The 23,054-nt window shown below is 61.2% G+C and overlaps 5 protein-coding genes across 13 annotated transcripts; 1 reads left to right on the top strand and 4 right to left on the bottom strand.

The window, feature by feature from the left end:
- Positions 1 to 165: 165 nt before the first annotated feature.
- On the bottom strand, positions 166 to 4,354 carry LOC107055327 (potassium voltage-gated channel subfamily V member 2-like). The gene is made up of 2 exons (XM_040653619.2): positions 1,301 to 4,354; positions 166 to 519 (listed from the first exon to the last, which is right to left on the bottom strand). The coding sequence occupies exons 1-2, from the start codon at positions 2,546 to 2,548 to the stop codon at positions 247 to 249; spliced, it is 1,521 nt and encodes a 506-aa protein (XP_040509553.1). The 5' UTR covers positions 2,549 to 4,354; the 3' UTR covers positions 166 to 246.
- CD320 (CD320 molecule) lies at positions 4,007 to 9,056 on the bottom strand. 6 transcript variants are annotated; one of them, XM_046904572.1, is made up of 5 exons: positions 8,612 to 9,056; positions 7,778 to 7,954; positions 6,542 to 6,619; positions 5,519 to 5,667; positions 4,007 to 5,113 (listed from the first exon to the last, which is right to left on the bottom strand). In XM_046904572.1, exons 1-4 carry the CDS (start codon positions 8,859 to 8,861, stop codon positions 5,522 to 5,524), a joined length of 651 nt encoding a protein of 216 aa, XP_046760528.1. In that variant the 5' UTR covers positions 8,862 to 9,056; the 3' UTR covers positions 4,007 to 5,113; positions 5,519 to 5,521. The 6 variants fall into 6 exon arrangements, with proteins under 6 accessions (XP_046760528.1, NP_001376334.2, XP_040509461.1 ...); NM_001389405.2 differs by lacking the exon at positions 8,612 to 9,056 and adding an exon at positions 8,139 to 8,230; XM_040653527.1 differs by having other exon boundaries at positions 4,007 to 5,667.
- Positions 9,057 to 9,205: 149 nt separating this feature from the next.
- NDUFA7 (NADH:ubiquinone oxidoreductase subunit A7) lies at positions 9,206 to 10,236 on the bottom strand. The gene is made up of 4 exons (XM_025144402.3): positions 10,167 to 10,236; positions 10,009 to 10,058; positions 9,749 to 9,898; positions 9,206 to 9,448 (listed from the first exon to the last, which is right to left on the bottom strand). The coding sequence occupies exons 1-4, from the start codon at positions 10,215 to 10,217 to the stop codon at positions 9,352 to 9,354; spliced, it is 348 nt and encodes a 115-aa protein (XP_025000170.1). The 5' UTR covers positions 10,218 to 10,236; the 3' UTR covers positions 9,206 to 9,351.
- Positions 10,237 to 10,461: 225 nt separating this feature from the next.
- On the top strand, positions 10,462 to 11,015 carry RPS28 (ribosomal protein S28). The gene is made up of 3 exons (NM_001302177.2): positions 10,462 to 10,521; positions 10,601 to 10,648; positions 10,729 to 11,015. The coding sequence occupies exons 1-3, from the start codon at positions 10,483 to 10,485 to the stop codon at positions 10,849 to 10,851; spliced, it is 210 nt and encodes a 69-aa protein (NP_001289106.1). The 5' UTR covers positions 10,462 to 10,482; the 3' UTR covers positions 10,852 to 11,015.
- Positions 11,016 to 12,552: 1,537 nt separating this feature from the next.
- Positions 12,553 to 22,809, bottom strand: KANK3 (KN motif and ankyrin repeat domains 3). Of its 4 annotated transcripts, none has more exons than XM_040653618.2 (11): positions 18,714 to 21,996; positions 18,542 to 18,616; positions 16,452 to 18,281; positions 16,285 to 16,384; positions 15,941 to 16,177; positions 15,422 to 15,509; positions 14,992 to 15,211; positions 14,752 to 14,894; positions 14,312 to 14,512; positions 14,124 to 14,222; positions 12,553 to 13,836 (listed from the first exon to the last, which is right to left on the bottom strand). In XM_040653618.2, exons 2-11 carry the CDS (start codon positions 18,576 to 18,578, stop codon positions 13,780 to 13,782), a joined length of 3,012 nt encoding a protein of 1,003 aa, XP_040509552.1. In that variant the 5' UTR covers positions 18,579 to 18,616; positions 18,714 to 21,996; the 3' UTR covers positions 12,553 to 13,779. The 4 variants fall into 4 exon arrangements, with proteins under 4 accessions (XP_040509552.1, XP_425881.5, XP_025000168.2 ...); XM_425881.8 differs by having other exon boundaries at positions 21,928 to 21,996; XM_025144400.3 differs by lacking the exon at positions 18,542 to 18,616 and having other exon boundaries at positions 21,928 to 22,809.
- Positions 22,810 to 23,054: the final 245 nt, after the last annotated feature.

The raw sequence follows: 23,054 nt of genomic DNA, 5'->3' as shown, positions 1-23,054 counted from the left end.
CGGGGTGGGCACTGGGGGGGTGTGTGCAGTGGGTGCTGCTGCCCTGGCCGTGCTCTCCAAGCGGCACGAGGGGGTGACCGCATGGTCCCATACACGCACGGTCCCAATATTTAACTCCCTGCTGTCGCGACGCTTGCTGCAGTGCGCCAATAACCGGAGACAAAGCACCGTTTGGGGCTGGTTTATTAAATCCTGCTCCTGGGGGCTGCTCCCCGGCTCAGCACCCCGCATGCCCGGTGCCGGGGCTCAGTGCTGGCAGTGGGGATCGGGGCGGCAGCACTCGGACAGCTTCCGCAGGACGCGCTCCTTCAGACGGAGCCGTCGGGAGAGCTTCAGGGAGAGGCTGCTCTCGTTCTCGTGCGCCTTCAGCTTGGCGTAGTAGTCCGAAAACTTGTTGTAGAGGATGGAGATGGGCATGCCATTGAGGATGATGCCAAAGGAGATGCAGCCGAACGCCACAATCCGGCCGAGCACCGTGTCGGGCACTGTGTCCCCATAGCCCACGGTGGAGAGGCTGACCTGGGGGGGAATCACAGAACCATAGGATGGCCTGGGTTAAAAAGGACCGCAATGCTCATCCAGTTCCACCCCCCTGCTATGTGCAGGGTCGCCAGCCAGCAGCCCAGGCTGCCCAGAGCCACATCCAGCCTGGCCTCGAATGCCTGCAGGGATGGGGCATCCACAGCCTCCTTGGGCAACCTGTTCAGTGCGTCACCACCCTCTGGGTGAAGAACTTCCTCCTCATATCCAACCTAAACCTCCCCTGTCCCAGTTTAAGACCATTCCCCCTTGTCCTATCACTATCCACCCCCATAAACAGCCATTCCCCCTCCTGTTTATACGCTCCCTTCAAATACCAAAAGGCCACAATGAGGTCTCCCCAGAGCCCTATCTTCTCCAAGCTAAACAAGCCCAGTTCCCTCAACCTTTCCTCACAGGAGAGGTGCTCCAGTCCTCTGATCATATTAGTGGCCCTCCTCGATGAAGGAAGGGAGGGGATGAAGCACTGTGTGACACTGCTGCTGCCCCATGAGCTGCTCTGCAGCCTGAGCTGCCATACCCTGCACAGCCATCGCCCACCCACACTGCAGTTCCAGTATGGGGCCATGCACTGACGCAGCAAAGCCATGCGGGCTGGGGGTGCTGCAGCCCAGAGCTTGGGCAGGAGATGAGGTTTGAGTGCGGATTTGCATGGGAAAAGGAGCGCACGGAGGTGGGAGTGGGAAGGGCTGACACCCCCAGCTCTGCTCCTCACCGCCTTCACCCCATCCCGCACTGCAGCCCTCCGCCCGCTCCTTACCGCTGCCCACCACCACGCGTAGGGGATGCTGGTGAAGTTGGTGCCCGGCACGTCGTGCTCCACCGAGTGCATGAGAGCAGAGAAGGTGAAGACCCCCATGGCGATGAAGAGGAAGAGGCAGCAGACCTGCTGGTAGCACTGCCTCATGGTGAAGCCAAAGGCGCGGAGCCCCGTGGAGTGCCGCGCCAGCTTGAGGATGCGGAAGATCCGCATGAGCTTGATGAGTTTGAGCACTTTGCCCAGCTTGCTCACGTTCTCCACTTTGTGCAGCTCCTCGTGGTACAGCGTCTCCCCTTCGTCCAGGTTCTCAAAGAGGATCTGGATGTAGAAGGGCAGGATGGCCACCAGGTCGATGGCATTGAGCGCTGCCCGCAGGAAGTTCTTGAGGCTGGAGGAGGAGATGAGCCGCATGAGGTACTCGGAGGTGAAGAAGATGGCGCAGATCATCTCCATCTGCTCCATCCACTTCTTCCCCGTCTTGTGCTTCATCTCCTCCACCGTGCTCAGCGTCATGCCCACGATGGAGATGAGCACAAAGAAGCTGGACATCACCGCGATGATCTTGGCCGGGACGGATGAGTACGGGTTCTCGATGAGGTCCCAGATGGCCCTGCGGAACTTCCCCAAACATTTGCCCTCAAACTGCTCTGCTGAGTCCACGGGCTCCAGCTCTGCCTCCAGCTCCTTCTGGATCTTCAGGTACTCGCTGAGCTCGTCCTGCTTCTCCTCAAACAGGATCCGGCAGCACCGCTGGGAGTGCTTCAGGTGGATCCCCCAGTACTCGATCTCCTCCACGAAGTTACTGGGGCACATCTCGTCCATTATCCACAGCACCCCGCTGCAGTAGAAGTGGAAGATGTAGTGGAAGATGGAAGGGTCCCTGTCGAAGAAGTATTCGTTCTTCTGCACGGAGTAATCGTCGCAGAGCTTCAGCTTCTTCGTGGGGTCGGTGCAGGTGGCCAGCTTCCCCAGCCTGGTGACGGGATACCGGGCCACCACCTTGCAGGCGATGTGGAACAGCTTGCCTCCCACGTTAATGTTGAGGAAGTACTTGTTCCTCCGAACGGGGACCTTGCTCTCCTCCTGGCTCCAGTCTGCCACGTTCTGCATGGAGCTCCATTGCTTCACCAGGCTGTCCTGTGCAAACGGGATGTGCACCTCCTCCTCCTCCGGTGTGCGGCAGCCCCGCCGTGCCCCGGGCTTCAGGCTGGCAGACAGACTCGCACGCCTCCTGCCCAGCCGCCCCATTGCGCTCGGCTATGGGATGCGGGGCTGCAGCTGTGGCTTCATGGCTGTGCTGCCCCACACGCCGACTGCTGGGACAGCTGCCCCGGGGCCCTGGCTGCGTGGTGGCACCTGCTGGGTTCCCAAAGCCGATTGCTGAGCAGATTGCGTTGCAGGAGCTGAAGGCAGCTGAGTGTCTGCTCCTTAAGACACTAATGAGATTGGAGCACTAACCCTTTATATAAGGAACTAATTCCAGCCCTGCACTTTTCCCTTATTCTGTTTTTATTAGCGGTGTATGCTTGGTGCACGTTACAGCATTTCCCAGCAGGACACCCCTGGCGTTGGAGGCGTGAGGTTGGTACCAGCTTTGTATGCCTACAGCAGATGCAGCTTTGGCCCCAGCTGTTCATCAAGCACGTGAGCACTACTGCAGCTGCCCCTGTCCCATCACTGCCACCACCCAGAGAAGCACGCAGTCCCTCCCAGCTCATCCCTCAGAACCCCACGGCAGCACAGCACAAAGCTGCCACGAGGCTGAAAAGCAGCTCCAGTCCACAACAGTGGAAGCCACCGAGCCCAGGGATCAGAACAACAGAAACGTCTCCGGTACCGAACAGAGGAAGGGCAATTGCTGTCACAGATGCACTCCAAGTCTTTGTCTGAGACCCACAACCACAGGCTTGCTTGCTTTCAAGCCTGAAGCACCCAGGGGTCAGTAAGCAAAGCCTTTGTAAGCCTGCAGTGGGAAGAAGCCACCCCTCCCAAGTTCACACCCCAGCATCACTGCTGACCACAGAGCCCAGCAGAGCAGCAAAGCACGGCTCGGCTCAGCAGCTCAGGCTAAGAGGATGATCAGGACAGGCTGCTGACAGCTGACCTCTGCCATATGGCCCTGACACCACCAGCCCAGTCAGCAGCCCTCACAGTCCTGTCGGGACTCCTGAAGCACCCCCTGCTCCGAGAGGCACCCCACGCCTTTCATTTGCTCTAAGGAAGAAGGAATAAGCTCAGGCAGTTTTTTCCCTCCACCTCATTCTCAGGCTAGAAGCTCCATTTGTCATCCACTCAGCAGCAGCAGCCCAGTGTAAGTGCCAGCTGCACACCTCACACCCACTGCTCCATTCACTCTGCTCCCCATGTTTCACTTTCCCCAGTACACTGTGCACTGCAGTCACACTATCACAGCATGGCCTGGGTTGCAAAGGACAGCAGTGCTCATCCAGTTCCAACCCCTGCTATGTGCAGGGTCACCAACCAGCAGCCCAGGCTGCCCAGAGCCACATCCAGCCTGGCCTTGAATGCCTCCAGGGATGGGGCATCCACAGCCTCCTTGGGCAACCTGTTCAGTGCGTCACCACCCTCTGGGTGAAAAACTTCCTCCTCATATCCAACCCAACCCTCCCTTTGGCCCAGCTCAGACCCGGCTCTTGCTGTCCCCATCTGCCCACAGAGACAAAAGAAACGCAAAAACCAGGCAAATTCAGAAGTCATTCCAGCTTCCCATTCTTTATTCTCCCCTATCGTTCCCCAACAGCTACCTCTATTTGTCCCTCTGGGAACGGAGGGAAGGTCGTGCATACAACCTCTTGGTACAACAAACACTGATGCTGCAATGTGCCCAGCTGATGCCATGGGTTACAGCTGCACACTTACACACTACACACGAGCACAATGCTCTGCTCTGAGGCTTACGGGCAGCGTCTTCTCAGCCCAACAGCACAGAGCAGCTCTGTATCCTCTGTGCACTCACTGAGCCCTTGGCAAGGAGCACACGAGACAGAGGTCAGCACTGAATTAGAGGCACAGGTCAGTAATCTGCTGCCCTGCTTTCAGCTGGGACAGGGTGGGGGTTCTTAGCATCTGGTATGATGCTGTGTTTTTGCTTCAGCTGGGCATCGGCCAGCAGGTGCTGAGCAACTCATTGTGCATCATTTGTCTTGTAAATATATATGTATATATATTATTATAATTACTCTTCCCCCCCCCCCCCCCCCCCCCGCTTGGAAGGAGGGGCTGTATGGTGCTGAGCTGCTGTTGGGTCACACAACACAACTCCAACACTGTCAGTTCCACAAACAGCACAGAGCCACGCAGAAACAGCTGCAGAGCAGAGCTGACAAAGCAGAGCTGACAGCATGGAACTCATTACTTCAAGCTGAAAGCAAAAGACACCAAACACTCAAAGCCTCCAAGCAAAAGGAGGCTCGGGGAGTACGCATGTGATGTGTGTGGGTTCAGTGAGCTCTGAGAGGGGCGGCAGAACAGCACCTGGCACTGCACCTTCATTGAGAATTAAACCTTTAGGTCGAAGGCCACGGTGATGAGAAGCAGCATTACTAATCCTTATAGGCAAAAAGAGTGAGGGAATTCCTGTCACCTTTAAGGGGGAGATTTCACAGCACTGGGGAAGGCCCTGTCCTATTTCAAGCGGCACAGTGCCACCATCCAGGACTCATCTGCAATGGGAGCATCCGAGTGTAACAGCAAACCAGATTCGAGAGCTCGTGTCCAAATTCAGCCAGGTTCCACGGTCAGCAGCAGGGAGAGCAGTTCAGTCCCATCTTACCACCTCACAGTGAAAGATCCCTGTGACAGGAAACAAAACCACGTGGCTGCTGGCAGCCTTTTTGCCATGGAATCCAGTTTTACTTCAGATTGCAAGAAGTTTGGGAAATAACCCACACCAGGAAATGTTTTGGCATGAGCGCTCAGAGCCCTCAGCAGCAAAGGAAGGACATAAGAGTACTGAAAGAAGGCAGCACCTTCTCACAGTATGTCGTGCAGTGATCCCTGCAGCCAAAATAGGGCTCTCATATCCGGTAGTGAGGAAGGAAGGGGAGAGTTCTGCTGCTTCAGGGCAAACTGAAACCACAGGTGTGGGGCTGAGCAGCAGCAGGGAGAGCTGGGAAAAGCTACCCGAGGGGAAAGCTCTACTGCTAGAAACGCAGGGCAGGATCACTGCTCCCTCCCGTGGGGGGGCAAAGAACTTACCTCTCAGGAGAACAAGTCTGCCTGGCTCTTGTCAGGCACCAACTGCTCCCTGGATACGCTTTCGAGACCGAAGATGTCAGACCTGCTTTTTGCTTTGGACTTCCCCCATGCAGCAATACCACCCACAGCTACCAGGCAGCTCAGGAGCACTAAAGAGAAGAGTGCATAAGCAGAGAACCACTCACTGCGCCTGGCCTGGATATCTGCACCCGGCTCTGCTGCTCGATAGCATTAGTCAACAGAGAGCAGCAGCCTGAAGAGCAATGGGCAATGAGCGTGGAAGTGTTACAGCCAGACTGCATGGAGCGGGGCGCCTTAGGGGGGGACCTCTGAGGTTTGGACATTCCCTCAGGGTAATTAAGGTGAACCACTGCCAAACAATTGCTTCGATGTTGATTTGCGCTGCACTGTGACACCGAGCACAAAATGCAGATAGAACGTATTTCATAGAATCATAGAACGGGTTGAAAAGGACAGCAGTGCTCATCCAGTTCCAACCCCCTGCTATGTGATGGTCACCAACCAGCAGCCCAGGCTGCCCAGAGCCACATCCAGCCTGGCCTTGGATGCCTCCAGGGATGAAAGTTATTGGTGATGAGGTGTGATCAGATGCCTTGTGTTACGTCCTAATTTAGCTTGAAAACTGAGAGAAGAAGAGAGAAATGAGATAAGGGAAGAGGAAAAGAGATTGGATCGGAGGGGGGGAAGGAAAATCCAGACCACCACCCTCAACTCCAGCAGTTTCCAACCCAGCAATATTTGTGTGGTGGGTACTCAGCAGACCACTGAGTCACAGCCCTCATATTTACTGCAAAAAGGTGCATTTCACATACATAGGAGTGGTTTGCAAGTGAGGGGGGAATAGGTGGGACTTGCATTTGTGCATGTGCAGAAGGGTAGCATCACCTCCTTCCTCCAACTGAGACAGGGGACACACAGACCCCATCCCTCACCACGCTGGTCATGTAGGCACTTCTTGCAATGGGGAAACCTGCCCATACCTGTGCTCTGAGTCCCACATACCTGCAACGATCAGCATCCACATGCGGCCCTGGTTCCTGGATGGCAGAGCACGCCCAGGCGCAGGGACAGCTGAAGTCTCTGGGAGGGAGAAAAAGCAAGAAGTCCGCCAGGCTCCCAGGCAATGCACACAGCAGCCCTCAGCACAAACCCAAACAGGCTCCCAGCTCGCTCAGGAGTGCCAGCAGGACTGTATAGGCTGAAGCAAAGCCTTATCTGCTGTTACTGCCATTAGCCCACGCCAGCAGCTGGGAAACGTTCCTCACCTCTCATAGACTGGGAGGACTGTTAGGGTAGGAGGAGACAAAGTCAATAAGTAAACCAAGCAAGCAGGAAAGCTTGATTAAAAGTGGATCCTGAAGCAAGGCAGCTGCACCCATTGTGCCCATAGGGTCAGGGAGCACAGAGCCCAAGGATGAGTTCTTTCCTATGAGAGCGGGGAGGTGCCGAACAGCTGCCCAGAGGGGCTGTGGATGCCCCATCCATCCCTGGAGGTGTTCAAGGCCAGGTTGGACGGGGCCCTGGGCAGCCTGGGCTGGAATTAAATGTGGAGGTTGGTGGCCCTGCCTGCGGTGGGGGGGGTTGGAGCTTCGTGATCCCGGAGGTCTCTTCCAACCCGGGCCATTGTGCGATCTAAGAGGGCTGTGAGGCAGCCAGCACAGCGGGCAGGGAAGCAGACACTTCAAAGCTCTTCCTGAGGAAGCCCCGCGGCGCCCGAATGCCGCACTGAAGGTGGGGCTGCTCAGCACGTCCTGTGCTCGGATGGGTGAGCGCAGCCCCGGCCGAGGTGTGATGGATGAGGCCGCTTCAGAGGGGCCGAAAGCCGCGCGGAGGGAAGGCGCCGTCGGAGAGCCGCAGCTCTTATCTTTATAACAGCACTACAAAGCCGTTCCGCTGCAGCTGAGCTTTATGACAGCCGGGAGGACACACCGAACCGCGGGAACGGACCGCCGGATGCGCCCCACCCCGACCCCCCGCGGCAGCGGCCGCACAGCGGAGCACCCCGGAGGGATGCGGGGATCGCGGAGAAGGGGAGCGCCCCGCCGCTGCGGGCGGTTCGTGCCGGGGCTCCGCACCTCTCCGCACGACGTTCTCCCCCGCGTCCATCCGGAACACCGCGGGCTGCACCGCCCCGCCCTGCTGACCCCGCACCGCGGGTACCGATCAGAGCCCTCCCGGAGGGGCTCCCATCCCCCCCCCGAGCCCGAGCGCAGCCCCCCCCAGCAGGCCCGCCCGTACCTGTGCCGCCGGCGGTGGGCACCGCGGGGCTCCCGCTCGCTCCGCAGCCCCACTCGTCCCGTCCATCGTCGCAGTCGGGATGCCCGTCGCAGAGCCACTCCAGCGGGTAGCAGTCGATCTGGGGATCGCGCGGCTCCGAACAGTGGAACTGCTCGGGTGAGCACTGCGCCAAAGAACCTGCGGGGCGGGGCGAGCGGAGCGGAGCGGAACCCCGCAACGGGGAACGCGGGGTGCGCGCGGCTCAGCGCCGGCCAATGAGAGCGAGAGAGCCGCGAGCGGCGCCGGCCAATGAGAGCGAAGGGCGTGCGCAGGGATCCAACGTGGGGAGAGGACGGCGGGAGCCGCGGCCGCCTGCACTCACCGTTGCCGGGCGCGGAGGTGGGGGTGGGCAGCGGGCGGACGGCGCGCAGCAGCACCAGCAGCTCCAACAACCGCACCATGCCGGCCCCGGGCCCGCCGGCCCCAACGCCTATAAAGCGGGCCGCGGGCGGGCAGGGCGCGTGCGCGCCGCTCCGCCCCTCGGCCAATGGACGACCTCGAGCTGGCGCGCGAACCGTCAGGAGGCCCCGCCCCCTCCTCGAGGCCCCGCCCCCTCCGCGGGACATCGCGGCGCGGCCCGAGCCGCTTCGGCGTGCGTGACCTTGGCTGCTGCCAGGGGCGGGAGATGAGGATCTGCTGAACCTCGTGAGGTTCTCCCGGGCCCACTGCTGGGCGGCATGCTGTCCCTCGGGCACGCCTCGCTGTCAGTGTCGTCAATGGAGACATTAAACAGCATCGGCCCCACTACTCACTGCTGACAGACACCACTCGTCGCTGAAATTCACAGGTACTCACCCTGCAAGAGCACAGGGCTGCTGTGCAGAACAACACACCTCCCAGCAGGGCGCTCCGTGCTGAGCTGTGGGGATCTGGTGCTGGCAGGGTGAGCCTGGAGGGGCCTCTGCCACCGACTGACTGTTCTGCTCTTAACTGTTGTCTTGGGAAGCGTTGGTAGGCAGCTGGATTCCTCCCAGCCGTGCCAAACGTCTCGAGGTGCTCGGTGTGCTACGAGGCCGGGCTCCAGAGCAAAATCTGTATCAACCATTTCTAGTAAGTCACAGCTTTATGGGTGTATATGGACTAACGGACACTGAGCCCATCAGACAGGACTCTGAGGCTGCTGAGAGCTAAGCAGTACCGCAGTGAATGGATATCTCTTAGCAGGACATAAGAGTGCCAGGTGTGTTGTTCAGCTCTGTCCATTAGAGATATCCCAGCCGTGTTTCTGGGTCTCCTCTTGCAGGAGTTTATACCACAAACAGCTCATAAACGTGCCAAGCCCAAGCTAAAATTTATACATTATCCTATTATCCTCTTGACTTCACATCCAAAAGAGCGTTAAAGAATAATTTCAGTAATTCCAACAGAACAGACAAAAGGGGAGAATAGTCACAATTTTAAATATATTTACTAGTTGTGCGTGCAAATACGTTCTGTATAGCATCTTCGTAACTAAATCCACTGCAGGCTTACCACGAGAGTGCTGCTTTTTAATGGACCGAGATCTGTACATCCAGCCTTGCCATGCTCATTTCTCACAAATAGGGCTGGTCTTTTGAGATTTCCCACTTCTTAAGAACAGGCCCTGGTGTCACTGGCTTTTTGTCAGTTGTTGTCACTGAAGAGCTTGAGCTGGGGTAGAAAAAAGAAAAGAGAATCAGCTCAGTATTCTTTTAACCTGCAAAACTACCAGTGCTGCCTGTCATTATAGAATCACAGCATAGCCTAGGTTGAAAAGGACCAAAATGCTCATCTGGCTTCAAACCCTGCTGTGTGCAGGGTTGCCAACCAGCAGCCCAGGCTGCCCAGAGCCACATCCAGCCTGGCCTTGAATGCCTCCAGGGCTGGGGCATCCACAGCTGTAAGAAGAGCAATACTTTGGTGCAAACCACGAGGCTCACAGCCGCTCTGGGCAGAGGGGCTCCCACCTACCTGCTGCCCTGAGCTCCTGCAGGGAGGGTTTTCAGCCCCGAGGCGACCACGATGGGTGGGCCTGCCTCCCGGCGCCCGTCCCGGGTGCAGTAATAGTTGTCAGCGAGTTTGTGGCTGGGGCCCACCGGGAGCCGGGGCGGCGGCTGTGTCCTGCAAAGGTGCGAGAGCTCCAGCACAGGGGCTGCTGCCACAGGGCCTCAGCACCGCCGGGTTAAAAGGCAGGAGCGGGGAGCGGCGCTGCCCCACCCCCACAGCGGTACCTCTTGGAGATCTCCGTGTAGCGCAGCGCCAGCTTGGCCTGGAGGTCCCGCTGCAAGGCAAGGCGAGAGAATCTCAAGGGGAGGCCACCTCAGCGCGGCCGCCGGAGCTCGCCAGCAGCCAGCAGGACGCGCGGTGCCGCGGGCCGGACCCGCCTTACCCCCGCCAGGAAGTTGCGGAGCCGCTGGATGAGGCGGGTGGCCGTCGCCATCTTGGCTGTTGTGAAGGGCAGCGAGGGGCGGGGCGGGAGAACGCGGCGCACGTTGGATCTCGCGAGACTTGGGGAGACATAAGGCGGAGCCGCGCAGCGGGAGATATATTCAATTTCGCGAGATTTGGATGTGCGCGCGGCGAGGCCGTGGGGCGGGAGAGCGCGAGGTTTGCGAGATCTCGCGAGATTTACTGGGTATCGCGAGATTTATTGCTATATAAACCAGCTCAGGGAGGCCCTCCCCCTTCCTTCTTTTAGAGCCGCCATGGACACGAGCCGCGTGCAGCCTATCAAGCTGGCCAGGGTGGGGGCGCGGGGCCGCGAGAGGGTCCGTAGGGGAGGGAAGGGATGTCCGGTACTGACGCGCTGCTCTGTGCCCACAGGTGACCAAGGTGCTGGGCCGGACCGGCTCCCAGGGGCAGTGCACGCAGGTGAGCGGGCCGCTAGGCCGGGCCGTGGGGCTGCCGGGCCGCGCCGGGCCGCACTGACGCTGCGCTGCGCTTCGCCTCAGGTGCGCGTGGAGTTCATGGACGACACGAGCCGCTCCATCATCCGCAACGTGAAGGGGCCGGTGCGGGAGGGAGACGTCCTCACCCTGCTCGAGTCGGAGCGCGAGGCGCGGCGGCTGCGCTGAGCACGGAGCGCTGCGGGCCGCCCCAACTGCCCGGCCGGGCCCACAGCGCGCTGCCGTTGGGCGCTGTGTGCATTTGGAGCGGCCTGCGGGCCGGCCGGGGGTACGCGGCGAGGATGGAGCGGAGTGCGGCGTTGGGGTTGGCGCAATAAAGGTTTTTTCCAGTAGTCTTTTGCCCAGGACTCGCTTATTGGGTGTGTTAGCTTTAGAGCATGCCTTTGTGTGTATCGGCCTGTGGTTTTGGGTTCAGTAGAGGGGCAGAAGCGTGCTCTTAGGCCTACTTACACGTAATGCCTTCATCCTGATGTTGTTCTGTTGTTGTATTTTTGTGCTCACTTTATTTTGCTTTTTTTGAGGTAACTTTATTTTGCTTTCAACAGCCATGTTTCTGACCATTCTGCTAACTGTATGTAACCAGCAGGGAGGCTCTGCTATGCTTGCAGTTCTTCTATGGAGTTCTGTTACAATTTGGAAGTCAACTTAGCAGCCTGTGAAATAACTGCCTGCTGCCTCAGCCTTTCTGCCCTCAGTAAGCAATTCCATCAGTGCTGCTATAAATACAGCTCCTTGCTGCTTTTCCTGGCAGTCACCCACAGAGAACAAGTGTTCATCTCTTCTTCAAAGTGTCAGTAAATCAACATCAGTTCCTTCAGCTTTTGCTTCTGCCACGAGATCAGCCAGAAGAGTTTATTTTAGGCCACTAAATAAAGGTAGAGGTAGGATAAAGTGTTAAGAGTCAGTCTGAAAACTGTCACAGTTCAGGAGCTGTTTTTAAGTGCTGTGTCCCTGTGACAGATGGGTGTTTTCAGCCAGGTGGGAGTGATGATTGTGGTGTGTTTTAACTGAGTCAGGTCTGTGGCTGATAACTGTGGCCTCCATCACGTATTGCTCTGTCTATGGGAACCTTTGTCTTCCTTCAATGTCCTGAACCTCATTAAGGCACTTCAGTGACTGGGAATAAAGTTTGAGCTTCCAAAAGCTGAGGAGAGCATTTGCGGAACTGAATGTTCAAATCACTGAGCTTAGGATTGTCAGTATGTGCATATGCTGTTGCTTTATCTGATTCTTGATTCCTCTTTGATGTCCCTTTAATTTCAGGTCATAGAGTGAGCCTGCCTTCCCTTGGTTCTTGTGGCACAGCAGAGCATTCCAGGGCTAACTCAGTGCAAAGAGAAGCCTGCTGTGGAGTTCTCTTATCTGGCTGCTTTTCATTCCCAGCATAGCACTGGCAGTGACCAAAGAATGTGGTGTTCTGAGGACAGGCAGCAGAGCAGGGCTGCCAGCTGTGCTGCTGAGTGACACAAGGCATCAGCTGTGAGTGAGTGGCCAGGTGGATGTGCATATGTAGTGAGTGGGGTGGTTTGGAGCAGCTGTGGCCCTCCCCAGTTGTCTCTATGTGGTCACTGTACCCTCCTGCCCTGCAAGGACCTTGTAGCCTCATTCTGCTCTGTAACAGTACAGCTGAACAGTATCAGCACCAGGGAGCAGAGGGCTGCGCCTGGTCTCAGTGTTACACTGTGTGAAGTGAGGCAGGCCAGAAGCCATCACCTCAAGACCTGAATCCCAGCTTCAGGTTTTCTGCTCTGAAATAATTCAGCAGGAAATAAAGAGCCTCACAGGTGGATTTAGGCAGTTCATAAGCCTGCAGGGCTGGAGTGCAGAGGGCCAGGGCAGTACCCAGACAAAGAGGCAGGAGAGTGCTGATGGTGGCTGTAATATTTCAAAATAGGTTTAAATTTTATTTGTCTTAAAAATAAACATCAGTATAAAAATGTCAGTAAACAGAGGTGTGAAACAAAAGCGGTGAGTATGGAATACACACAGAGCAGTGTACTGGAGAGTGGCTGTAAGCATTGTGTAGTAACTTCAGTGCAAAGCTGAAACAGGGTGAGAACAGCGGTGTGCTGCCCAGAGCAGCTCTCCTGGGAGCACTTCCCAGCTGGTGAGGTGGCTCAGACCAGGCCTTGTGTGCCTCGGTGGAGGAAGAGGAGCCAAGGGGCGGCAGTGGGGGCTGCAGCATCGCTTACCTTAGTGATTCAGAGCAGGGCCTGCTTCACATGCAAAAGCCTTCTTGTTTTGTTTGCTGCCAGTCCTCATCCTTACCTTGTCTGTTCCCACCCTGCATGGTGCACATACACTTGCACACACACGTGTTCCTACGTACGTGTCCATCTCTGCAGGCCCTAGGCTGTCTCTGAGCCCTTCTTGCTGCTCTATTTTTGGAGCTAGAAGCCACGCTCCTCCCCCTGGGGAGGGCAAGCAGGCTTGTGGAGGCAGTGACAGCCCCTGGATGGTTGGTGGCTGTGGGACTTTTAAAATGGGAAATGCTTGTGGGGTGACTTTCATCTCTCTGTGGCTCCTAGCACAGGCTGGGCGGTCTCAGTCCCTAAATGCAGCTGTGGCTCTCATCTCTCTTCTGTCAGCTCAGCTGCAGCCCTGAGCACCCACGAGTTTTGGCTCCCATTGAGAGAATCAAATCATTGACTGATTCGATGTTTTTTTTTTTTAGATATATTGCTTAGTATATATATATATATATATTAAAAAAATTGTTTCTTTTGTGTGCATATGTTAGAGAAGAGCCAGGTTTCCATTGGGAAAGGAAATGCCAGGAAAGATGAGCGCATATTTCAGTCTGGAAATGCTCCTGTGGCCGTGAGTCAGCTGCTCCATGTCCCCTCTCCCACTGCTGCTGCCCGCCCTCCCACAGCCCCACTCCCCCTCGCAGCCCTGCGGTGCTCCTGCAGCTGCAGTGGGACACTTCCTGCACTGAGGCCCAGGGACAGTGCCTACTCTGTCGATGGGAGATGGAAAACATCCGCAGCCTCAGGGAGCGATTCAGCACACGAAGGAGCAGCGGGAGAGGGGACACAAGTGACAGGCTGGCTCTGATGGTGGCCAGCTGGCACGCAGCCGGATCCAAAGGTCATTCTAATTCGGTTTCTTTGGGCTCCCAGGGCTCTTGGTGCCTGCTGTTGATGTCCCCTGCTGCAGAGAGGGAATAGAGTCACTGAGTGTCACCAGAGACCCCTCCTGTGGCTCCTGGTTGGGGCCAGCCAGGCTGTTCCCCTCCCATCGAGGATGCACTGAGCATCTGCCACCCATGGGATGCTGCTATTGCCTCTGCAGCACCTTCCTTGGGTACTGTCAGCTGCTCTCACTTGTGTCACAGCCCCGTTCCCCTCCCTGTGCCATCTGCCCACCAGGCAGTCCTTCTGGTGGTGCGGTGCCACTTCTGTGTCCCTTACAAGGGCTGAGGGGGCTGCAGCACTCACCTGTGGCTGTGCCTTCGTCCCGTTGAGGTGGGCATACAGGAGCACCGCAATGTTGCTGTGTCCCGCCTCCAGCGCGATGGTGACAGCGTTGTTACCATCCTAAGGAGGACAGGAGAGCAGTTGGGAGAGGTTTGGGTTTGGGTCTGGGGGTGGGTGAGTGTGCTCAGGCCCTGGCAGCGATGCCTTACGCTGTCCACAATGGAGACGTCGCAGGTGGGCTGAGCCAGCAGCAGCTTCACGGTCTCCACGCGGCCGTGCTCGCAGGCACACATGAGTGCAGTGGAGCCTTCCTCATCCTGCAGGTTCACGTCGGCCCCGCAGGCCAGCAGGGCTTCCACCATCTCCTGCCGTCCGTGGCTGACGGCCAACATCAGTGCTGTCTGGCCGGCCTGCGACACGAGGGATGCTGCCAACATGGTTCTACCCCAGCTGGGCCACCCCCTCGTCCTGCTGCTGTCCCCAGTGCCCATAAGGGCTCTGAGCACCTCCCTGCTTGATGCCGGGTAGAAGGAGCTCCTGATGTGATGCTCTCCTTGCATATCGGCCCCTCGGGGTGGGCTCAGGTGAGCGTGGAGCCAGGAGCTGCTCGCAGGGGGTCAGGATGTGGTGGCCCCCACCCCACACCAACCTGGCTGGCCTTGGCATTGACGTTGCCCATGCTGAAGAGCCTCCTGACCACGTTCATGTCGTCCTCCTGCTCCACGGCTGCCAGAGCTGCCAGCATGAGGGCCGTGTAACCAGCTTTGTTCTGATGGTCCACATTGCAGACCCCTGTGGGGAAGGGCAGAGGAGGGCTTTGAGGGTGCTGCTCTCAGGGCATCCCGGCAGCGGGATGTTTGTGGGGCTGTGCAGACCCGGGGGCACCCACCTGTGTCCAGAAGCAGCTTCACAATGTGGAAGTTGGAGTGGGAGACGCTGTAGTGCAGGGCTGTGTTGCCATTCCCGTCGGCCAGGTTGACCACGTGGGTCAGGAGGGCCGGTGAGAGCTCAGCAAAGGCCAGGAGGTGGTTGGCAACTGTGTCGGGGACGGATGACTTCTGGCTGGACAGACGGAACCACTCCTGCAGGACCAGGCTGCTGCTGGCGAGCTGTGGGCAGCGAGTGGGGCTGAGCCCCTGCACGGCACGGAGGCAGGACCCCCCAGCCCAGCCCCGTGCAGGGACAGCCCTGAGTCTACGTGGATTTTGGGATATCTGGGCCGTGCTTCGGGAAGAAAAGTGCTGATGTGAGCATTGCAGGCCCACCTTTGGGGAGGGCTGGCCCGGTGGTACGCATCCCACCTGCAGCACCTGACTTACCACCTCCTTGCTCTTGGTGGCTGTGGGGTGGCCCAGGTGGGTCTTGACAATGAGGCAGGCCTCCCGCATCCTGGGGCTCAGCTCGAACCTGGGGGGCACATGGGTGGCTGTGGCACCAAGGGCACGGAGCCTCCAAACCCCCCCAGCCCTGAGCTTTCACTCCTCTCCCCGATTCCCTGCCCCCCCCCCCAGGGAACGTCCCCATCGCCGTAGCCCTCCTCCCAGTTCTGTGGCCGTGCCCCCGGGGGGGTCCAGCCTGCCAAACACAGCCTTATACGGACATGCTCAGACACCGAGCTGCCCATTTTTAGGCTGAATTTTTCCCTTTGTTAAAAAATGCCTTTTTTTTTTTTTTTTTTCCCATCACTCCTGTAAAAAGACCCAGCTGCAGCCTCCTCCGCAGGGCTTCCTTAGCAGACCGGTGGCCCTGGAACAACTTTTCCTGCCCGATGCTTTCTGCAGGAGATGAGTGTTTTTCCCATCAGCAGGACCGCAGCGCGGTGCAGGCGCAGCACTTACTTCTCCTTCACCTCGGGGGGCTCTGGGGGGGCCATGCTGCCCCCCTCACCCTCCTGCTGCCCGCACAGCTCACTCTGTCCATCCCCATCCACAGCATCCTCTTCTTCCTCCTCTGAGGTGTCGGTGCCCCCCGGCTCCTCACTGTCAGAGCTGTCAGCCGAAGCCTTCTCGGAGGAGCTGTCTCCTTCCTCTTCCTCTTCCTCCTCCTCCTCCTCCTCACTGGACGTGCTCTCATACCTGCACAGAGAGAGGGGCTCAGTGGCTGCACCCACCTGGTCCCCCCCACTGCCCCATGGCTGGGGGAGGGGGCAGCCCCCAAGACCACGAGGACGCTGAGCACGTACTCCCCGTTCAGCACGCCCACAAACTGCAGGCTCTTCTTGCTGCCCTCAGCCTCGCTCCGGGGAGGTCCGTCCCGCTTCTTCATGATGGATTTCAGGGCTCCTGCAGCACAGAGATGGGATCAGGGCCCGGCGAGTCGGGGGGCACCCCGAGCCCCCACCCCACTCACTGGCTGCAGGGCTGGGGGCCGCTCTGCCGTCCTGTGCCGGCTCCTGGCTGCCATCCTCCACCTCCGCCGAGAGGGCCGCAGGACCCACGGCAGCCCCTATTGCTTTCGGCACTGCTGCACGCTGCGGTGTGGGGGCGGCGGGACTGCCTGGGGGGGGCTGCCGGCATCCGGCATCACACACACCGGGCTGCGTCTGCTCACAGGCCGGGACGGCGGGGCCTGGATCAGTGCGGCCCGTGTTGGTGGGAGGTGGGTCGGCAGCGCCCGTACCGGCAGGGCCTGCACCGGTGGGGCCCGCGTTGTCAGGGCTGGGGTCAGCGGGGCCCGTGTTGGCGGGGTCCGCATCGGCGGGGCCCACGTCGGCCTGGCTGCCTTTGTCTTCACGGCCCACGGCCGCATCGGGCCCCACAGCCACGTCCCGCCCGCGGGGCCGGCAGCCGACCCCAACGCAGGCGGTCTGCGGGGCGCACCCCACGGCCACGTCCGCCGTCTGCACGCTCTCTCCGGCCGCCCGGCTCTGCGTGGCCACCGCCGCCTCCACCAGCGCCTCGGCCACCTGCGGCCTGGCCGTCACCTCCTTGTCCGCGCGGCTGCGGGGCTGCCGGGCGCACACCTCCATGCGCAGCTCCTCCAGCTCGCGCGTGGCCTCCCGCAGGTGCCCCTCCATCAGGGCGATCACGTCCTTCTGGTGCCCCACCGTCTGCTGCAGCAGCTCCAGCTCCGTCTCTGCCTCCGAGGCCAGGCCCAGCGAGGACTCCAGCACCCACACGGCCACGTCCCGGCGCTCCCGGCCCTCTGGCGCTTCGCCGCCCTCCTGCTGCGATCGGTAGTAGAAGACGGCGTCGCTCATGGCCCGCTCCTCGCCCACCGCCACGGAGCGGCACTGCCTCTCTGCGGCCCTGGGCCTGGCCGCCATGCCCTTGCCCGGCACGCTGCGGCCGCCCCTCTCCGGCACGGCCAGCTTCTCCGTCAGCTTCCTCAGCTCTGCTATCTTGCTCGCTCGCCCCTTCCCCGGCTCCGCTTCGCCCTCCAGCTCTGCTTGAGGCTGCTCCTCGCTCCCATCGGGATGATCCAACGACACCTTGCTGGGCTCCGCCGACAGCTTCTCCATCAGCTTCGCCTTCTCCCGCTGCAGCTCGCAGATCCGCATCTCCAGCAGCGGGATGGTTTTCACCTGCTCCTCCAGCTCCCGCAGCTGCCGCAGGGCCGCGGCCATCTGCTCCCTCACGTGCTGCAGCGGGGCCGTGCCGAGCCCTGCGGCCGGAGTGCTGCGCCCTGAGCTGCCGGGGCTCATCCGCACGGAGCCGGGCTGACCCTCGGACCCCGCCGGCACCCACGGGTGCGCCTGGCTCGGGGCGCCCGGCTGCGAGCGGCTCTGCTCCTGCTCCAGCCTCCTGCTCGTCTCCAGCAAGGTCTTCTCCACCTGTGGGTTTCGTGCCAGGTACTTGCGGGCAGGAGGTGGGAGCAGCCGCACCGGGGGCGGTGGGGATGTGGGGAGCGAGGTTTGCTTGCCGGGGGGCTCGGGGACCGCCCGGCCGTGCGGGGACAGCAGCACTGCGCTCCTCCCATCCTCGCTGAGCGTGGAGGCCAGGGACTCGGTGGAGGTCCAGCCGCTGGGGTGGCTGCTGGGGCTGCGCAGTGTGCCGGGCTGCAGCCGCGTCCCTTTGGCCCTGCGCGGCAGCGGAACCTTCTTGAGCGTTTGGCCGCTCTCGATGTCGTCGACGTACTTCAGGAAATCCAGGTCCAAGAGGAAGCCATAGGGGGTTTCCACCGAGTACGAGCTCTTCTCGCTGTCATCCTGGTCCCTGTACAAGAACGGGCCCCCGAGATCTGCAAGGCAAGCAGAGACGCTCAGGCAGCGGCCTGATGGAGGCACGAGGCATTTCTGCTGCGCTGTGCAGGGATGCTGCTGGAGGAGATGTGTGGACGGCCCCTGCCCCGCACCTGCGGTGCCATCGGGTGCTGCAGGGCTCTGCTCTGCTTTGAACTCAGTGCTGGGATGAGGAAACCCATCAGAATGGCTCAGGTCAACCCCGCACCTGGTGGTGTCCCCCACCCCCAATCCCTACATGCAGCTCCGGTCCCTTTACCTGGCAGGTTCTGGTTCAGGTGTGCGGGCTGAGCCATCTTCTCCCTGCAGTGCTGCCGAGCAGGGGACCATCAACCTGAAACAACAGCGGGGCCCCATGCTGCGAAACACTGCGATCCAGCCCGACCCCACCGGCCCCACACCGCTTCCCCAGCCGGGGTACCCCATTGTACCCAAAGCTGGGCCGTATCCCTGCAGCCATGCCCGCACTCTGGCTGGGTCCCACCCGGTGCCTGAGGGCTGGAGCTGCTCCCAGGGATTGTTTGTACATTTAAGGAATGCTTTGCAGCCTGGGCCGACCGCGCTGCCAGCACTGAGGGTGCAAAAAGCCATGAGTCAGAGTGGGGAGAAGGAGCAGGGCACCGAGCCTTCAGGCAGTGAGAAATCAGCCCAGGATCACACAAACAGACGCTTCACAAAGCGCCACGACCACCAGCAGCTCCCAGCACCCATCGCTGCTTTGCACCACGTCTCCCACCCCACCGGGGGCTGCTCGGTGCCCCCAGGAGGAACCTGGCTGCTTTCCCTGATGAAAGCACAGGAGAAGGTGGGGGGGGAGGAGGGGGGGGTGAAATGGGAACCTGGCTTTCCCAGGAGCCAGGCACGCGCAGGCTGGGTGGGAGCCAGCGGGATGCCTGCCCGCCCACGAGCCTGGCACCCAGCAGAAGGAGCAATGAGCATTAGTGTTTCCCTTCCCTGCAGGAAAAAGGCACAAAAAGGGGCCGGGCCGTTCCCGTGAACCCGACGAGAGGCGAAGGAAGGGAAATGGCAGCGTGGGCTGCGCTCCAGGGGTGAGCTCACAGCCACTGCTCAGCCCCAACCTGCTGCAGCATCCGTGCGTGGGGCAGTGGGGACAGCGCTGCTGGGTGGGAAGCAGCTGCGCCGCAGCGATGCCTGTGCTGGGAAGGGCCCATTCCCAGCTTTCCTGACCCGTGGCACGCAGCTCTCATCCCTCAGCGATGTCCCCGGGGCTCAGGGGCTGCCTGCATCCATCCCCACAGCTCTGGGGCCACACTCTGGGCACTTTGTTCCCCATAGCCCCATGGAAGCCGTGCAGAGGGGAGCCCCAAGCCCCCAAACTGAAGCACATCCCCTCCTCGCTGAGCCGGGGAAGTGGTTGGTTTCCTCCCTGCAGGTCGTTAAGCAGCGCCAAGGCCAGGATAAACTTCCCCCAGCAGCGCTGTGAATCGAGCGGGAGGAAGAGGGAGAGCAACAGGAACGGCCGCACGGCCCCGGCGCTCCCTTCCGCCCCGCGACCGGGAATTGTCCTGCCTGGGGCCGTGCCAGGAACAGCTCTGGCCCCTCTCCAGCCCCTCTCCAGCCCCGCTCCAGCCCCACGAGAGCCGGGCACCACGCTGCTTCCTGCACGGCTCGGGGTACGGTGCCCTTTCTCAGCGCCGCTCCGCGCTGCTGACCCCGCGTGTGCGCCCACCTGCGCCGCAAGACAGGAGAGCATCAGCTCAGCTCTGAGGACGAGAAGCGGAGGCAGGCAGAGGTGGCGCACCGTAGTGAGAGGGTTAAGCCTCCGCCGTCACCTGCTGGGTTTGGCCGCACAAAGCCAGCCTTGTCCCCTCATCCCCGCAGCCGCCAGCGCCGTGGCACCGCTTCAAAGAGCGGCCGCTCTCCGTGTCCCGGCAGGAGGACCGCGGAGGCTTTGTTGCTGCAGGTGGGGTCAGGGCATGGAGCACAGGGCCGGGCAATGCCGGCTGTGCCCACGCCCCACCGGGCACCCCCTGCTCCCCGGCGCTCTGCTCGAGGCACCGCTCCAACGGGCAGGAGGACCCCGTGCCAACGCCACGGATGCTGAAGCGCTGCTTCTGGCACTGGCATTTCCCCAGGCAGGGGCAGAGCTGTGCCATCCGTGGGGCTGCAGCAGGGCGATGGTTGGGGTGGGACACACTGACAGCACTCCTCAACCTTCCTCCGAGCCAAACACTGAGGTCATGAGGAATGTGAGAAGAACAGAGTCCAGAGCAGCGCCGGCCACTGCAGCTTGATTTATCTCCGCAGGCACGTTTCCCTCGAAGCTGTGTGCAGTGATAAGCCCCAAAGCCCAAAGTTAAAGGGAAAGCACTGAGCACAGACAGCTTCCTCCGCAGCAGGAGGGCCGGAGCTGCCAGCACCCCGCTGCGATTTGGGATCCTCTCACGGAGCCATTGTGGTGACACGTCTGCACGTCCCCTGCGATGCCACCAGCAGTGCAACAGGATGGGTATGGCCGGGGCTGGATGCTCAGCACCCCTCCCCCTGCCCCAAAGAAAGGGGACAACCAGCTCTGCCCACACCCCGTGCCACCGTGCTGTCCCCACTGCCCGCTTGGCCGCACCGCCGGTCCGGCACCCACAGCGCAGCCCACCAGCATGTCCCACCAATGTTCCTTTGGGGCTGGTGACAACACGTGGGGGCAAAGAGCAGCGGGGGGCCGTCCTGCAGCTGGGGGGGCGAACACATGCTGGGTGCCTGGGAACAGCTGTGGGTTCCCTGAGGGCTGAGCCCTCTCCATCTGAGAGCACTATGACTCCACTGCACACCATGTGCCTGCAGCAGCCCGGGGGTCCCACCGCACCCCCATCACCACGGGGTTGCCCAAAGAACCCCCAGCACCCCAGGGAGCTCCACAGCTCCCCCACTTCTCCAGGTCCCCATCAGTATGGTGTGCCATGTAGCACTTAACTTCTGTGGGTCCCCAACGCAATGGGGTGCCCCACAGCACCCTCAGGTCCCCATCACCATAGGGAACCCCGCAGCATCCCCAGCACTCGGGGTCTCCGGCACCACAGTGTGTCACATTTCTGGGGTCCCCATCACCACGAGGTTCCCCACAGCACCCCCAGGTCCCCATCACCATGGGCTGTCACGTAGCACCCTACTTCTGTGGGTCTCCAACACCACGAGGTTCCCCACAGCACCCCCAGGTCCCCAGGGAACGCCACAGCACCCTCAGCTCTGTGTCCCCAGCACCATGGGGTGCCCCACAACATCCCCAGGTCCCCATCGCCATGAGGTGCCCCACAACACCCCACATCTGTGGGTTCCCATCACCACGGGGTGCCCCACGGCACCTCCAGGTTCCCATTATCGCGGGGTGCCCCGCAGCACCCCACATCTGCGGGTCCCCACCGCCCCGGGGAGGCGCGCAGCACCCCCAGCCTCAGACCCCCAGGATTCCCCGTTCCCGTGCAGAGCCGCGGGGCCCGGCCCGGCCCGACGGAACGCAGCCCCCTCTCCGGCCCCGCTCCGCGTCCCGCCCGCCCGCGATGCCCGGGGCCGCCCCACCCCTCCGCGGTCCCGGCAGCTCCGACGCGGCCCCTCCGCGGGCCCCGAGCGGCGGTCCCGTCCCGCAGCCCTCGCCGAGCGCCCCCCGCCCGCCTCTCCCGCCGCCCTCACCTCGGGTCCGGGCCGGGCGCCGGGCTGCAGCCCTACGCGGGGCCGCTCGGGGCCCGGCGGCTGTAGGTCGGAGCCCGGCGGGGCGGGCCGGCAGCGGGGCCGGGGCGGGGCGGGGGGGGGGGGGGCTGGGGGGGGCGGGAGCCCTTTCCCTTTCCCTCCCAGCGCGATCCATCCCGAACCCTCGGGTGTTTTTCCAGCGCTCTTCCGTAACTCGGCTCGCGGGAAGAGCGGCACTGCTGGAAAGGGCGGCTGTGCCAAAAATGGTGGATCTCTGAGCCGGCAGCGCTGCGGCTGAGCCGTGCGGGGCTGTGCGGGGCTGTGCGGTCCGCAGACCCGGATTTGCGTTCCCGGGAGCGGCCGTCGGGGCGAGGAGTTCTGCCGCCCGGCGGGTTTTCGGTTCATAGGAAACATCGAACCGCTTTGTTGGGCCAGAAAAGCGTCTCGTAGGGCTCCTTTCCCTGCGATCCCCCTCCTCTGCTCCCTGCCAGCCGTGCCCGTGCCGATAGGCGCGGCCGTGCCTCGGTTTCCCCATCGCGACAGCAGCGGCGCTCCCAAATCCGCGGTGTTCCCACCGAGTGCTGCTGCGGGTGCCGGCCCGGGGCAGGACCGCGTGCAGAGCCGCTCCGTCCGCCCCCGCGTCCCCGTCCCGTGTGTCACCCCGTGTGTCACCCCGTGTGTCACCCCGTGTGCCCTCCCGTCCCCGGGCTGCCCCGCCGACCCCCGCGCCGGTGCCCGCTCTGATCTCTCCGGCTGCAGGTGCCGCCCGTCGGGTTCCGGCTGTTATCTCGGGCGATGCCCGTGGGAAGGCCGGGCGGCTTTTTTTTAGTGGCCGCTCTTCCAACCCGGCCCTATCGGGGGAACGCCGCGCAGCTCTGCCGTGCCGGGGTTTGCTTTGGCCGCCGTCCAGCGGGACCGGGGTTGGATCGGCCCCTTCCTGCCGTTACGCGGCCATAAACGCGCCCCAAAGGTGGGGGTGCTGCAGGCAGAGCTGCTCAGGACCTCCGGCCTCCGAGGGGCCACCCGAGGGGTGGGGCGGCCCCGCAGTGGTCGGCCAGATCCGGGCACGGTGATGGGGTGGGAGCAGAAGGACGGAGCCCAGCACAGCTCGGGGAACGCCTTCCCGTCTC

The sequence above is a fragment of the Gallus gallus genome, chromosome 28 (genome assembly GCF_016699485.2).
Source record: "Gallus gallus isolate bGalGal1 chromosome 28, bGalGal1.mat.broiler.GRCg7b, whole genome shotgun sequence".
NCBI lineage: Eukaryota > Metazoa > Chordata > Aves > Galliformes > Phasianidae > Gallus > Gallus gallus.
Note: the sequence above shows the minus strand (reverse complement) of the source record. Positions and strands in the feature narration are given on the sequence as shown.

Coding starts and splice junctions, on each gene's coding strand:
- LOC107055327 (XM_040653619.2), bottom strand. CDS start 2,548: ATGGGGCGGCTGGGCAGGAGGCGTGCGAGTCTGTCTGCCAGCCTGAAG. Junction 520..1,300: donor ACGCGTGGTGGTGGGCAGCG/GTAAGGAGCGGG, acceptor ATTCCCCCCCAG/GTCAGCCTCTCCACCGTGGG.
- CD320 (XM_040653527.1), bottom strand. CDS start 8,861: ATGGTTGATACAGATTTTGCTCTGGAGCCCGGCCTCGTAGCACACCGA. Junction 7,955..8,611: donor CAGCCCTGTGCTCTTGCAGG/GTGAGTACCTGT, acceptor CCCGCCCCGCAG/GTTCTTTGGCGCAGTGCTCA. Junction 6,620..7,777: donor GCCCACCGCCGGCGGCACAG/GTACGGGCGGGC, acceptor TCTCCCTCCCAG/AGACTTCAGCTGTCCCTGCG.
- NDUFA7 (XM_025144402.3), bottom strand. CDS start 10,217: ATGGCGACGGCCACCCGCCTCATCCAGCGGCTCCGCAACTTCCTGGCG. Junction 9,899..10,008: donor TACACGGAGATCTCCAAGAG/GTACCGCTGTGG, acceptor GCACCTTTGCAG/GACACAGCCGCCGCCCCGGC. Junction 9,449..9,748: donor GCAGGAGCTCAGGGCAGCAG/GTAGGTGGGAGC, acceptor TTTCTACCCCAG/CTCAAGCTCTTCAGTGACAA.
- RPS28 (NM_001302177.2), top strand. CDS start 10,483: ATGGACACGAGCCGCGTGCAGCCTATCAAGCTGGCCAGG. Junction 10,522..10,600: donor AGCCTATCAAGCTGGCCAGG/GTGGGGGCGCGG, acceptor CTGTGCCCACAG/GTGACCAAGGTGCTGGGCCG. Junction 10,649..10,728: donor CCCAGGGGCAGTGCACGCAG/GTGAGCGGGCCG, acceptor GCTTCGCCTCAG/GTGCGCGTGGAGTTCATGGA.
- KANK3 (XM_025144400.3), bottom strand. CDS start 22,459: ATGGGGAAACCGAGGCACGGCCGCGCCTATCGGCACGGGCACGGCTGG. Junction 16,385..16,451: donor GGCCCCCAGCCCTGCAGCCA/GTGAGTGGGGTG, acceptor TCTGTGCTGCAG/GAGCCCTGAAATCCATCATG. Junction 15,510..15,940: donor CCCCCCGAGGTGAAGGAGAA/GTAAGTGCTGCG, acceptor TGTGCCCCCCAG/GTTCGAGCTGAGCCCCAGGA.